This window comes from Leptonychotes weddellii, chromosome 16, assembly GCF_054177405.1.
Source record: "Leptonychotes weddellii isolate Sample4059 chromosome 16, ASM5417740v2, whole genome shotgun sequence".
NCBI classification, from domain to species: domain Eukaryota; kingdom Metazoa; phylum Chordata; class Mammalia; order Carnivora; family Phocidae; genus Leptonychotes; species Leptonychotes weddellii.
In genome coordinates, this window is record NC_138384.1 from 32,590,954 (window position 1) to 32,603,421 (window position 12,468).

The 12,468-nt window shown below is 49.5% G+C and overlaps 1 protein-coding gene across 5 annotated transcripts in view; it reads left to right on the plus strand.

Annotated features, from left to right (window-relative positions):
• MYLK3 (myosin light chain kinase 3) overlaps nucleotides 1-12,468 on the plus strand; it is a 48,551-nt gene that overhangs the window by 9,815 nt on the left and 26,268 nt on the right. For 2 of the 5 annotated variants that reach the window (XM_081806635.1, XM_081806637.1), the window contains exons 2-3: nucleotides 8,741-8,831; nucleotides 9,838-10,243. In XM_081806635.1, coding sequence (XP_081662761.1) covers nucleotides 8,741-8,831; nucleotides 9,838-10,243 — 497 coding nt within the window. Of the gene's footprint in view, nucleotides 1-2,131; nucleotides 2,764-6,033; nucleotides 6,159-8,740; nucleotides 8,832-9,837; nucleotides 10,244-12,468 lie in introns of those variants that run through there. The other 3 variants (XM_081806634.1, XM_081806633.1, XM_081806636.1) reach the window with 3 other exon arrangements.

The following is a 12,468-nucleotide window of genomic DNA, read 5'->3' on the forward strand; positions in this document are numbered from 1 at the left end:
ATCTTTGGGGTAAATACCCAGTAGTGCAATTGCTGGATCGTATGGTAGCTCTATTTTCAACTTTTTGAGGAACCTCCATACAGTTTTCCAGAGTGGCTGCACCAGCTTGCATTCCCACCAACAGTGTAGGAGGGGAGGTGGTTCTAGAACAGTGGAGGTTGCCGTATCCACGTTTCTACTACACCAGGTGCTTTGCAATCACTTGTTGCTTAAGGGAGACCTGGGACAAATCCTTTTGTAATTTAAATAATTAGCTTTCGATATAGATGTGTCTGGGACATTTTATTTTCTTGGGGTTCAGCTATACTTTCAAGATATGTGTCCAGGCTTGATTAAGCCCAGGCTCGACTGGTGTAGTCTGCTCGGAAGGTCCCCACAGCAGCTGCCTGCCGTTGGCACTGGTGGAAACTCCTTCCCGGAGCTGGGTCTGTCTCTTTCGATTATCCGTACCTGCTGTAGGACAGACACTGAGCTGGTGTTAGACCCAGAGCTTTCTCTACGTAGCTGCTTCCCAAGTGTGATCAGGGACCCCTGGTCCCACAGAGCAGTGAGAGGTGCTAAGTGTGGGGGAAGGAGTGATTCCCTGGTCAGGTGCTGGTTTCTTTCCATGGCAGATGAGGTCCTACGGAGGGGCATCGTGAATCCCCAAGAGGACCTGGAGCACAGTGTTCCCCAAATTTCTTTTTCCAAGGAGAGTTTGTGTATTTGTTTTAAATCACAGTGCTATAAGAGACCAGTGTTCTTTTGAGCATGCTCCAGGCCATTCTGCCCCTGACACGCAGGACTGGGCCCCAGAAATGGGTCTGGATTTCTGCATGGACTGCTTAGGGCAGCTCTCCCGGTAGAGGGACAGGTGGTGAGGGGTTTGTGGTCAAGTTGCACTTGCATAGCAAGCACACTGTGCTTGCGAGTCACCTGTAGCTTAAAATAGCAAAATGATCTAAAGGTGTTTTAGATGTCAGATTTCCAGGTCAAAGTTTATTCTCATGATTGCTTTTATTCAGAAGGAGGAAGCTTAGCAGGACACCAAAGACACCCCCTGCACCGCCCCCCCCCACCCTCCCCCGCCGTCCTGGGGTCAGCATTGACTAAGCTGCGCTAGCCTCAGGAGGCCTTGTGCTGGTGCGACCTTGGGCAAATTCCCTCTCCCTTAGCTTTCTCCCTAGGAGGGCCTGGAAGATCTTGGTGTCAGTCATTTGCTGCCCAGCAGCCTAGGGACTCTGTGGCACCTCCTGGCACCCACCTCAGTGTCAGCCTGAGCATCCCCTTTGTCTGCTTTTATTTATCGATGCTTTTGTAACAGCTCCATTTGAACCAAGAGTTTTGAGGCTAAAACGTTTGGAAGCTACAGGAAACACAGGCCCCCTTGCCCTTGAGGCTGCTGCTATGTCTGTTCTAGTGTACAGAGTTGGGGTGCCCGATGCCTGCGTGCGTGGTCAGTGCTGGAGGAGCAGCGTGGGGGGACGGGGGGCAGCGGGAGACCACTGGCAGATGTGCCCCGGAGGGCTCTGTGAGGAACATGACCTGAGGGATGGCACCTGGCGAGTAGCCTAAGCCATTTGCCCTCACTTCTATTTTTAGGTACAAGCGGCTAGTGACTGAGGGCCTCTTGTGGGGAGGGACCTGCAGACATACCCCAGAGGCAGCCCAAACACTTATTTGGGGCACCTGCAAAGTGGGGGCACCAAAAATTTGTTTTTAATTTGCAGAAGCATCAACATTTTTATCGTGGCAAAAATCAGAATGGCCTCACATTTACTTTTGGTCTTGCTTTTCTTTGTGAATTCAGTGTGTTTGCAGCAGGTGGGATACCATGCGCTCGGGCTGCTAAAGGTCTTATTCTGCCCTGGGATCCCTGAAGCCCCTTGTGAAGTCCAGTGTTCTGGTTCATTACCTAAAGGACCCCTTTCTTTTACCCTTTTGTTTCAAATATCCAAAGCCCTGCCTGCCTTGGGCAGATTCTTAAAATATTTGCCCATCAGCACCCTCTCAGAGAGGAATGTTAAATGCTGCCATGATGTCAAAAGGGCCTGAAAGAGAAGGGCCTTGCCAAACCCAGCTTGTCACTCATGGCCACGGCAGAGCGGGAGATAAGCAAAGGCGAAGGCTCAGAGACAGCCTGGTCCCCTGGGCTCCCTAAACCACCCAGACGATCTGTGTGGGTTGGTGCTGCGGGGTGAGGCTGTTAGCTATCAAGAACAATGAACTTCCAGGTACCACTGCCCAAGTGAAAACCAGGAGTCTGTGGCTTTTCTGATTCCTCGCTCTTGTCAAGCCTGCATCAGGATGTCTGGAGCCTCCAAGGAGGGTTTGGAGACCCAGGGGCTGCCGGTGTCAGGCAAGGCCTGCTTAACCACCATGGACAAAAAGCTTAATGTGCTAAACGAGAAGGTTGACAAACTCTTGCATTTCCAAGAAGATGTCTCGGAGAAATTGCAGTGTGTGTACCAAGGTATGGGCCACCTGGAGCAAGGTCTACACCGGCTGGAAGCCTATCAGATTCTGGGCCCAGGTGGGGCTGACCATATTTCTCCAGCTCACTCACAGGCTGGGTGGCCGGAGGTCCTGGAGCTGGTGAGGGCTGTGCGGCAGGATGCTGCCCAGCATGGCGCCAAGCTTGAAGCCCTGTTCAGGATGGTAGTGGCCGTGGACAAGGCCATAGCTTTGGTGGGGACTGTGTTCCAGAACTCGAAGGTGGTGGATTTCATCATGCAAGGGAGTGTCCCCTGGAGGAAAGGAAGCCTGGCTGATGGCCCTTTGGAGGTTGGTTCCTGCTTCCCTACCCCAGTACCCTTCTGGCTGAAAGGGAGATCCAGTGGTCCTGGTGGGGACACTAGCCAGACGAGTAGGCTTAGGAGCACTAGGAGCTGTTGTTCCCTTCCTGTGCCACCTGCATGACCTGTTGATGGGGGAAAAGGAGAGACAACTTTAAAGGTTATAGGTGGACTTCTAGACAGGTCACTGCCTGGCTGCTCTTCCCAGGGAAAGGAAGAGGCAGTGCCTCGGTGAGGCCTGTGGGGCTTTGGGCAGCTTCAGAGCACCTAGAAGTGGGGGTAAGTGGGCCATTAGGGAGAGGAGGACAGTGAAGCTTATTGGACATTCTAGTGACTTTTTGCTCCTTTCTGTTCTGTCACACCTAGAGTAGGAAACAGGTGGGAGCCAGTTTACCCCAACAGAACCCCCTTTTAGAACCCTCCCCTTCCTGTCCCCAACCTTGCGGTGGGTCCCAGAGTGGGCGGAGTGTGCAGCTGCTTGTTGGAAGATGAGTGTTGACAGTGACCCCTGGGGGACACAGGCCATGAAGGAGCCGGAGCCTGGGGGAGGAGTGTGGCATTTCTGGGAGCGGCTGTTCCCAAGGATTACATAATCAAACCCACTGGCTAATGGAAGTTTGGCCGGGCTGGCTGTGTGTGTGTGTGTGTGTGTGTGTGTGTGTGAGGTGTGCAGAGGCAACACTCTGTTTGGGAACAGCTAAGAGTCAGCCACTTAGCCACCCTCAGACGGCCTGGAGCCACCATTTCAGATCACTGTAGTTATCCACCAGCTCCTGGCAAGAGATAAGCTGGGTCTACAGGAGGCTCTGCCTGACTCTGTGTCAGCTACTGAGGCTTTCCAGAGCAAAGCTGCAGGAGTGGGCCTTCCTTCCTCATGCCCAGCCAGGCCAGAGCTCACCCTGCTGACCCCTTCCCTGACGCCCTGCCCTGCAGCCTCTTTCAAAGTATGCCCCTCCCCCCTAGCTCCTTGCTTCCTGCACCTCTCCTATGAGTCTGGCCTTTGGGGGAGGCGTGACCTTCTGCTCTTTCACTGATAAGCAACCTCAGCTTTATTTTTATTTATTTATTTACTTTTTGGAGGGGAGAGAGAGTGAGGTGGGGGAAGGGCAGAGAGAGAGGGAGAGAGAGAATCTTAAGCAGGCTCCACACTCAGCACAGAACCCACACGGGGCTTGAACTCACAACCCTGAAATCATGACCTGGGCCAAAATCAAGAGTCAGACACTTAACCGACTGAGCCACCCAGGCACCCCATCAACCTCAGCTTTAAAGAAGAAAATTACTCTAATATATGCACATGGTCGAAAACATTCATGGGGGGCCCTGGGGGGCTTGATCGGCTAAGCAGTTAAGCGTATGCCTCGTGTGGTATAAAGAGCATCATGTGCCTCCTACTCCAGCCCCCAGCCCCCAGGACCACCCTCCTCCCCATGCAGACGTAGGTGCCTGTTTTCTGCGAAACCTCCCAGACGTAGTCGGTTTATCTATAAGCACCACCACTTGGTCTTAACTCAAATATCACTCACATTATTCTGGCCTTGATTTTTTTTTTTTTTTTACTTAATATATTTTGGGCATTGTTTTATATGTATACATAGAAAGCTTCCTCCTTCTTAAAGTTGCAGAGTGCTCCAGTTGGGGGATGTGTCTTAATTTGTTAACCAGTCCCACATCATTGTTTATATTATTTCTCATTTTTAGCTGTTACAAATAATGGTGCAGTGAGTATCCATAGAAGTGTGAGCTTATCTCTACGATACTCTCCTAGAAGTGGCAAGGTGAAGCCAAAGGGTAAAGTTATGTACATAAAGCCAAATTGTGACCTTCAAAGGAATTATTCCATTTAGTCTCCTGTCGGTATATGGGAATGCTTGTTTTCTCCCCTTTTGCTAACAAAGCATGTTATCCAATGTTTTTATTCTGTGCCTGTGAGGTGATTGAAAACTGAGATCTTATTATGAGTGTGTTTTTTTTTTAACACTTGAAAATTTTTGCAAAATACAAATTTTTTTATATGAAAAATTTCAAACATTTATAAAAATAGAGATTAGTATCACAAACCCTATGAACCCATAATGGGAGGCCAATGTTGTTGCATCTATTCCCCATGGACTTCCCTCTCTCTAGATTATTTTGAGGCCAATCTGAGACATTAGATCATTTCCTCCACAAACATTAGTGTTTATATCTAGAAGATAAGGGCTCTTTTTTAAAGATTTTATTTATTTATTTAATTGACAGAGAGAGAGAGAGACAGCGAGAGAGAGAGAACACAAGCAGGGGGAGTGGGAGAGGGAGAAGCAGGCTTCCGGCTGAGCAGGGAGCCCGATGCGGGGCTTGATCCCAGGACCCTGGGATCATGACTTGAGCCAAAGGCAGATGCTTAACCAACTGAGCCACCCAGGCACCCCGGTAAGGGCTCTTTTAAAAAATGTAACTACGATACCATTATCATGACTAAAAAATAAACAGTAATTTAATATTGCCAAAGCCAGTGTTCGAATTTTCCTAATCATCTTATGCTTTTTTTTCTTACAGTTTGTTTATCTGAATCAAGATTCAAATAAGACAACTGATTATATGCTTCCTAGTGCTAATTCTTTAATTCATAAGAAATTTAAAACTCTTCATTATGGAAAATATCAAACATAACCAGAAGTAGATAGAATGATATACCTCAATTTAGTTTTTAATTTATATTTCTTTTACTAGAAGTTGCAGCATCTTTCACAGATTTAAAGCGTTTGTATTTTTCTGTGAACTGTCTGCTCATGTCCTTTTCCATTTCAGTTTTTTGTAGTTATTGATTCGTAAGAGCTCTTCATATACTAGAGAAATTAGCTACCAAACATTTTGCAGATATTTAAGAATTTCTGCATGGGGGAAATCATAGAACATTCTCTTTTCTGAGTTCTTGGAATATTTCTTGTCTGTTCTGTTCAACTTGGCGTGTGACTGATCTCTCTTCTGGTCTTTGTGTTTAATATACTTGTTGGTAACCATCTACAGGTTTGGGTCTAGCCCCCCAGTCAGACTGTCAGCTCCTTGTTGGTCTGTGACACGAGGCCTCTGCTTCCCGCTGTGGACTGTGGCCAGGGCGGGCCTCACAGGAGGTGTCAGAGAATGGTTATAATAGCCCCGGCTATTTAACACATTGTTGGTGCTGAAAACAGAGACTTTCTAGAGACCCCTTCAAGTTTCCTAAGAGGGTATAGTAATGATTTGTGGAATTGAATTAAATCCTAGCACTGGCTCCTAAATTTGAAAATTGTGCCAGGACTGTGGAATTTAAGAAACAAACGAGCAAAGGGAAAAAAGAGAGCAAGACAAACCAAGAAACAGACTCTTAACTCTAGAGAACAAACTGATGTTACCAGAGGGGAGGTAGGTAGGAGGATGGGGGAAATAGGTGATGGGGATGAAGGAGTGCTCTTGTGATGAGCACTGGATGATGTGTGGAAGTGTTGAATCACTATATTGTTTTGTTTTGTTATTTTTATTTTTTTTTAAAGATTTTATTTATTTATTTGAGAGAGAGACAGAGTGAGAGAGGGAGCATGAGTGGGGGAGGGGGCAGAGCTAGAGGGAGAAGCAGGCTCCCTGATGCAGGACTCAGTCCCAGGACCCTGGGATCATGACCTAAGCCGAAGGCAGATGTTTAACTGACTGAGCCACCCAGGCGTCCCTTGAATCACTATATTGTACACCTGAAACTAATATAACACTGTATATTAATTCTACTGGAATTAGCAATTTTTAGAAGTCCAAAAAAAAAAAAAAAGAGAAGAAATTGTGCCAGGACTTTGTGAAGGTCCTCCTTGGGTTTTCTGAAGTGCCCAGTGGGACTTTGTTTTGGTTGTAACAATGAATTAGATTTTTACTAAAAGCTAGGTGCTCTCTCATGAAGGACAGGGTCAGGCTCAGCCAGGGTTGGGCCCAAATCAGAGGCAATCAGAAGACACCCGTCCTCCAGAATGGTGTAAAGGGTCTCTTCTCCTTCCTCTGAATGCACTGGACAGCGCAGGGATCACAAGGCTGAGCCCTGAAGACACGACGCAACTGCGTGTGTGTGTTTGCCCGTGTGTGTGTGTGTGTGTGTGCCTACCTACACCAAGAGCAGAGGACACTCTGGGCCCACAAGGTCTGCCAAAGGACAGTGTGTTCGAGTCCCTCTCTACCGGGGTAACACAGGAGGCATCCCGTGATAAAGCTTCCAGCTCCCCCAGCTACGGGGGTGGCAGGACGGAGTCTGCAGAAAGAGGTCAAGGGAGAGGCCTCTGCTGAGTAAGGGGATCCAGGTCACATTGATGGTGCTGTGTTAATCATGATGACAGCTTCTGGGCTTTATTTATTACGTGCCCCGCACATGCCAGCAGGGCTCCCATGGGTTGTTATCTGCAAGAGGACAAAGCATGGTGTGCTGGAATCCCAAAAGGATGAGCAGGTAGTAGGGTGCAGAGAAGTGGGTACAGTGTAGGAAAAACAGTGGGACCAACCCTCCTGCTCAGTGCCAGGGAGGCATTCTAAAGTCAGGAGGACTGTGGTGCCTCGTTAGCGGGGACTGCTCCAGCCAATTTTTGCCATGTGGGCCTAAAGTTGCCAGATCTTCAGATTTTTTCAGGAGCATCTGGGAGCTTAGAATTGTTTCTAATCAGTTTTATGAAGGTATAATTTACATACAATAAATGGTACACACACACACACAGTATGTACATTTTAAGTACACCGCTCAACAAATGTATACACCCAAATCAACACCACCACAATCAGAATGTAGAACAATCCTAAGCCCCAAAAGGGAACTTAGAATTTTAATGTAAAAGTCTCCTAGATTTAAAGTGTTGGTAACAAATTTAAAAATTTTAAATGCTGCGCAGGCCAAACAAAATGTGTCTCAAGCTCATTTTGGCTCCCAGCTGGGGCCTCTGTGGCCCAGGCAAGGGAAAGGGCCTTCAGAGGTGAGTGCTTGACCAGACCTGCTGCTATGATAAAGACCAGGAGGAGTCTGAGGGGCTGTACCGGTCAAAGGCTTAAAACCTCCAGAAGCACCAGGGGGACCCGGCAAGGAGTCAGGCCGTGTAGAAATATTTACACTTGGAAATACTGAATGTTCTACCATTTCAGGAGGAAGAACACTGGCCTGGTACAGACCACTCAGAGTTAAAGGACGAGCTGCTTCGAGCTCCTCTGGGCCTCACACAGTTGACCCACGCATCAATCAGTTGAGTCACTGATGGCAGAGAGCTCCCTGTCTCAGGCAGGATAAAATCCCCGGAGCTCCTGAGCATGTACCGTGCGCTGGGCACACTTGTCAGGGCATCCACAGATCGATTCCCCCAATCCTCTTATTAACTCTTGGAGGCAGATAATATTCTCCCCACTTCACAGATGAGGAAAGGGAGATACAGAGAAGTTAGGGGTGAAGATGGGGTTTAAACCCAGCAGGTCCTGGCTCCAGAGTCAGGGAGAGGCTGTGCTTCCGGCCGCGCTACTGTTCTGTAAAGGGCTGACGGTAGGATGCACCTGGTTCCCTGGCAGGCACTGTTAATTCCAGCCCTCCTCCCTGCCCCTTGCCCCGCAAACAGGCATGGGTTAATCGGACTTTAGAATCCAAGCCAAGCCAACACTCTAATAGCCATGACAGACTGATCTGAATTGACACTTTAAATTTATTTTCCATCCCTGGTTTAAGTACTTTGAAGTACAGTCTATTTAGAAGCCCCTGTCAGGTCTGCCCCTTACTGGCAATATGATGACACATTAGAAAGAACTTGGTGACTTTGGATAAGTATCTTTATCTCTAAAAGGACAGTAGCAATATCTACCCTCTGGTGTTACTGTGAGACCAGGTGAAATAACCTAAATACTTCTACGTTAAGCACAGGATAGGTGTTCAACAAATGTTTGTGGCCTGAACAGTGATGTTGATGATGATGTGATGATGATGATGATGATTGTTCTTTCAGAACAAAGATAGAGTGGAAGAGAAAGGAGCAAAACCAAAGCATGCACTGAGCACCAGAGCTGTGCAAGCCAAGATCAGGGGGCCTTGGGAAGGTGAGTGGGACCCCATTTGCTGTATCCCACATTGCACACATAACAGCTTCAGAAGAAAAATACCAGTGCCCCCACCAACAATGTGATCACTAAAAAACTGTTGAAGCTTCTTTTTTTTTTTCATTTTTTTTAATCCTTTCCATATATCCCACTATGTATTGCTGTTCCAAAGTCACTTGGACTAGCTCCTTTCTGTGTAAGCTATGCCACCAACTTGAATCTCAGGTCTATTTCACTTTGCTTTACATCTTTATGGATTGCTTTTATTCAAGTTTCATTTTCTTTTACAACTTCGTGTAATATTGACATGGTTCTGAAGTCAAATGGACAAAACAAGGGATATTAAGTCTAGCTTCTATCCTTGTTCCTCCCTTGCATATGGAACCATTTACAAAATTTTTTCTTATCTTTCTGTGTCTTTAAGCGATGTTCTAAGTGGTTATACACATGCACCTGCATGTGCGTGCACGTGTGCACACACACGCACACACCCTTACACACGCACACACACCCTCACACACACACGCACACACCCTTACGCACACACACCCTCACACACACGCACACACCCTTACGCACACACACGCACACACCCTTACGCACGCACACCCTTACGCACACACACCCTTACACACGCACACACACACCCTTACACACACACACACGCACACACACACACCTTCCCTTCCTAGACAAACAGAAGCACACCAGACACACTTTTCTCCACCTGGCTCTTATTTCACTTTTCACTCAGTATATCCTGAGATCACTCCATAGCCACATCTGGAGATATTCGCGTCTCTCTATTTTTTATGGCTGTGCAGTGCTCCTGGGTGACGGGCCATGGTTTAGTCAAGCAGCCTCCTACTGTTGGTCAGTTGGGTTGTTTCCAGTCTGCCTATTATAAACATGCTGCGCTGAATGGCCTTTGCAGATCCTTTGCAATATCTTTAGGATAGAGTCCTCCATGTAGGAATACATTTTTATGCTTCCTGTTTTCCCGTAGAGAGCCAGCAGACGAGCCTCCCAGAGGGGACGGTGGAGAGGCTGAGCCCCGTCAATGCTTCAGAGATAGGATCTGGCCTCCCCACTCAGGCAGAGGCCCCGCCAGGGCAGGAAGAAGGAGTTCCTGGCCCAGCCCAAGTGCCCCCTGGCCTCCTGCCGCTGCCCACAGAGGCAGAAGCCAAAACTCCCGGAGCATTCGTTGAGAAGCCTGGGACTGGCCAGGAATTGTCTGCAGCATCCACCGGGGTCCGTGAGGCCCCCACCAGCCAGGAGGCTTTACTCGGTACAGAACAAGGATCATCATTCAGCAGGCCTGACCCGCAGCCCTCAGGGGCAGGCATGAGGCTGACTCCAGGGCTGCCAGTCCAAGCCAAGGCAGCTCACAGTGGTGGAGAAACACCTCCAAGGTAAGGGGAGCTCCTCCATGCCGGGCAAGGGAAGGAATGAACAGTAGCCCCTCAGGGGGAGTTGTCTGTGCAGTCCTGGCGAGCTTCATGAGGGGAAGACAGGGAAGGTGTAGGCACTGCTCTTGGGAATTTAGAGCACTGTTTCTCACCTGGTGTCCATTAGAATTAACTGAAAGGAATTTTTAAAATACCAATGCCCGGGGCGCCTGGGTGGCTCAGATGGTTAAGCGTCTGCCTTCGGCTCAGGTCATGATCTCAGGGTCCTGGGATCGAGTCCCGCATCGGGCTCCCTGCTCCTTGGGAGCCTGCTTCTCCCTCTGTCTCTAATGAATAAATAAATAAAATCTTTAAAAAAAAAAAAATACCAATGCCCGGAGAGTCTGATTTATTCAGTCTAGAGTGAGGCTCAGGTATCCTTCTTCCCTCCCTCTCTCCCTCCCTGCCTTCCTCCCCTCCTTCCCTCACTCTCTCTTTCTCTCTTTCTTTTTGCAATCTCCGTGGGTGATTCCACTGTGGAGCGGGGCTCTTAGAACAGCTGTCATAGAGGGCGCCTGGGTGGCTCAGTTGGTTAAGCGACTGCCTTCGGCTCAGGTCATGATCCTGGAGTCCCGGGATCGAGTCCCACGTCGGGCTCCCTGCTCAGCAGGGAGTCTGCCTCTCTCTCTGACCCTCCCTCCTCTCATGCTCTCTATCTCATTCTCTCTCTCAAATAAATAAATAAAATCTTTAAAAAAAAAAAAAAAAAAAAAAGAACAGCTGTCATAGTTATAAGCCGGGGCTCACAGCACAATTCTAGGTGCCGGCATCGGCCACGCCTTCCACAGACACCATCCCGCTGTGTTCTCACAACATCCCCGGGAGGCGAGAGTGTGGAGATGAGGAAACAGGCTGAGAGTGCCCAGGGCCACACAGCCAGGGATTCACAAAGTTGAAATCTGAATCCAGGTTGTTGGGCTCCAGAATCTGCTCCTAACCACTGCACCATCCTGCCTCCTCAGGTCAGCATTTAATTAGGTCCCAAATACTAAGTTGGAGAGAGAAGGATGGGGATTCAGAGGGAGGTTGGCATGGGCTGAGTCAATCCAGCGGGGCCTTCAGGATGATTATACTTGGGGTCCTGAAGGTGGGGTTGTGTCCTCAGAACACCGCATCAGGACCAGCCCTCGGCCCTCAGCAGACACAGTGCAGGATAATGAAGAGCCAGAAGCTGCTGGCTGCCACGCTCTCCCTAGCCCTGTGTTCCCAGCCCTGTGGAACAGTGCATCCCGGCCCCCAGGGCGGCCCACTGAAGTGTGTTGTGCTTCCCTGTCTTAAGGGGGTCTGGTGCCCTCCTGCACCTGCCCCAGGTTGTCCTTTTCTGTAACAGAGCCCCCTCCCTTCCCTAGGCCTGGTGCAGGGAGGGGAGCTGGTGTCTGTGTGCTATGGTGACCAGCAGAAAGCCCAGATCGTTGGTCTGCCTTTGTTCTGGAAGGAAATGAGAGCCTGTGGGAGATCTTAACCAGCTAAAAGGAGGGATTCCTGGCACGCTTCCCTGGATCCTGGCCAGCGCTGTAAATATGGAATCTAGGGACGGGGTGGACTTTCCATGAACTTGCTAAGGGCCCCCAAAAGATTCTGCATGAGGGGAAAGGTCTCTATGTCCGTTTCAGCCCTGAGCTGAATTTCAGGCACACTAGACCTGCCTTGGGGCTCAGGAAGTGGAGAGATCACTCCCTGCCCTTCCCCAGCTAGCACCTGAGTATATTTTGAGAAAACAAGTTTACACTCAAGCACCGGCTCTGATGGGCAGTGGCTGCCCGTACAGAGGATGCTGAGGCCCCAGCTGGAGCTGGAGGAACACAGGGCTGTAATTGATCAGCCTGGGGCAGCCGGAGGGAAAGCCTTGGGCACTCAGCGCCATGCAAATGCATGGCAGTGCGTTGGGGTCATCCCATGCCCTGCTCGCTGTGAAGACCAAGTGGGACAGCAGTGACTCTTGGCTTTATCACCTGGCCACCTGACCACCTGGATGCTCTTCCAGCAACGGGCTTCCTGCAGTTCCCGTGGCCCTCAGTGGAGACAAGGCCCGGGCCAGGCTCGGATGCCACCCTTCGCACCCTCCCCTGTCATCACCAACCCACACTCACTCCTCCCGAGGGGCACGGGGCTGGGGGGTCTTCAGCTGCCTCCCGCCCGAGGCTGGCTGTGGGCAGCCTTGTACCGAGTCAGGTGCATCCAGGAACGGG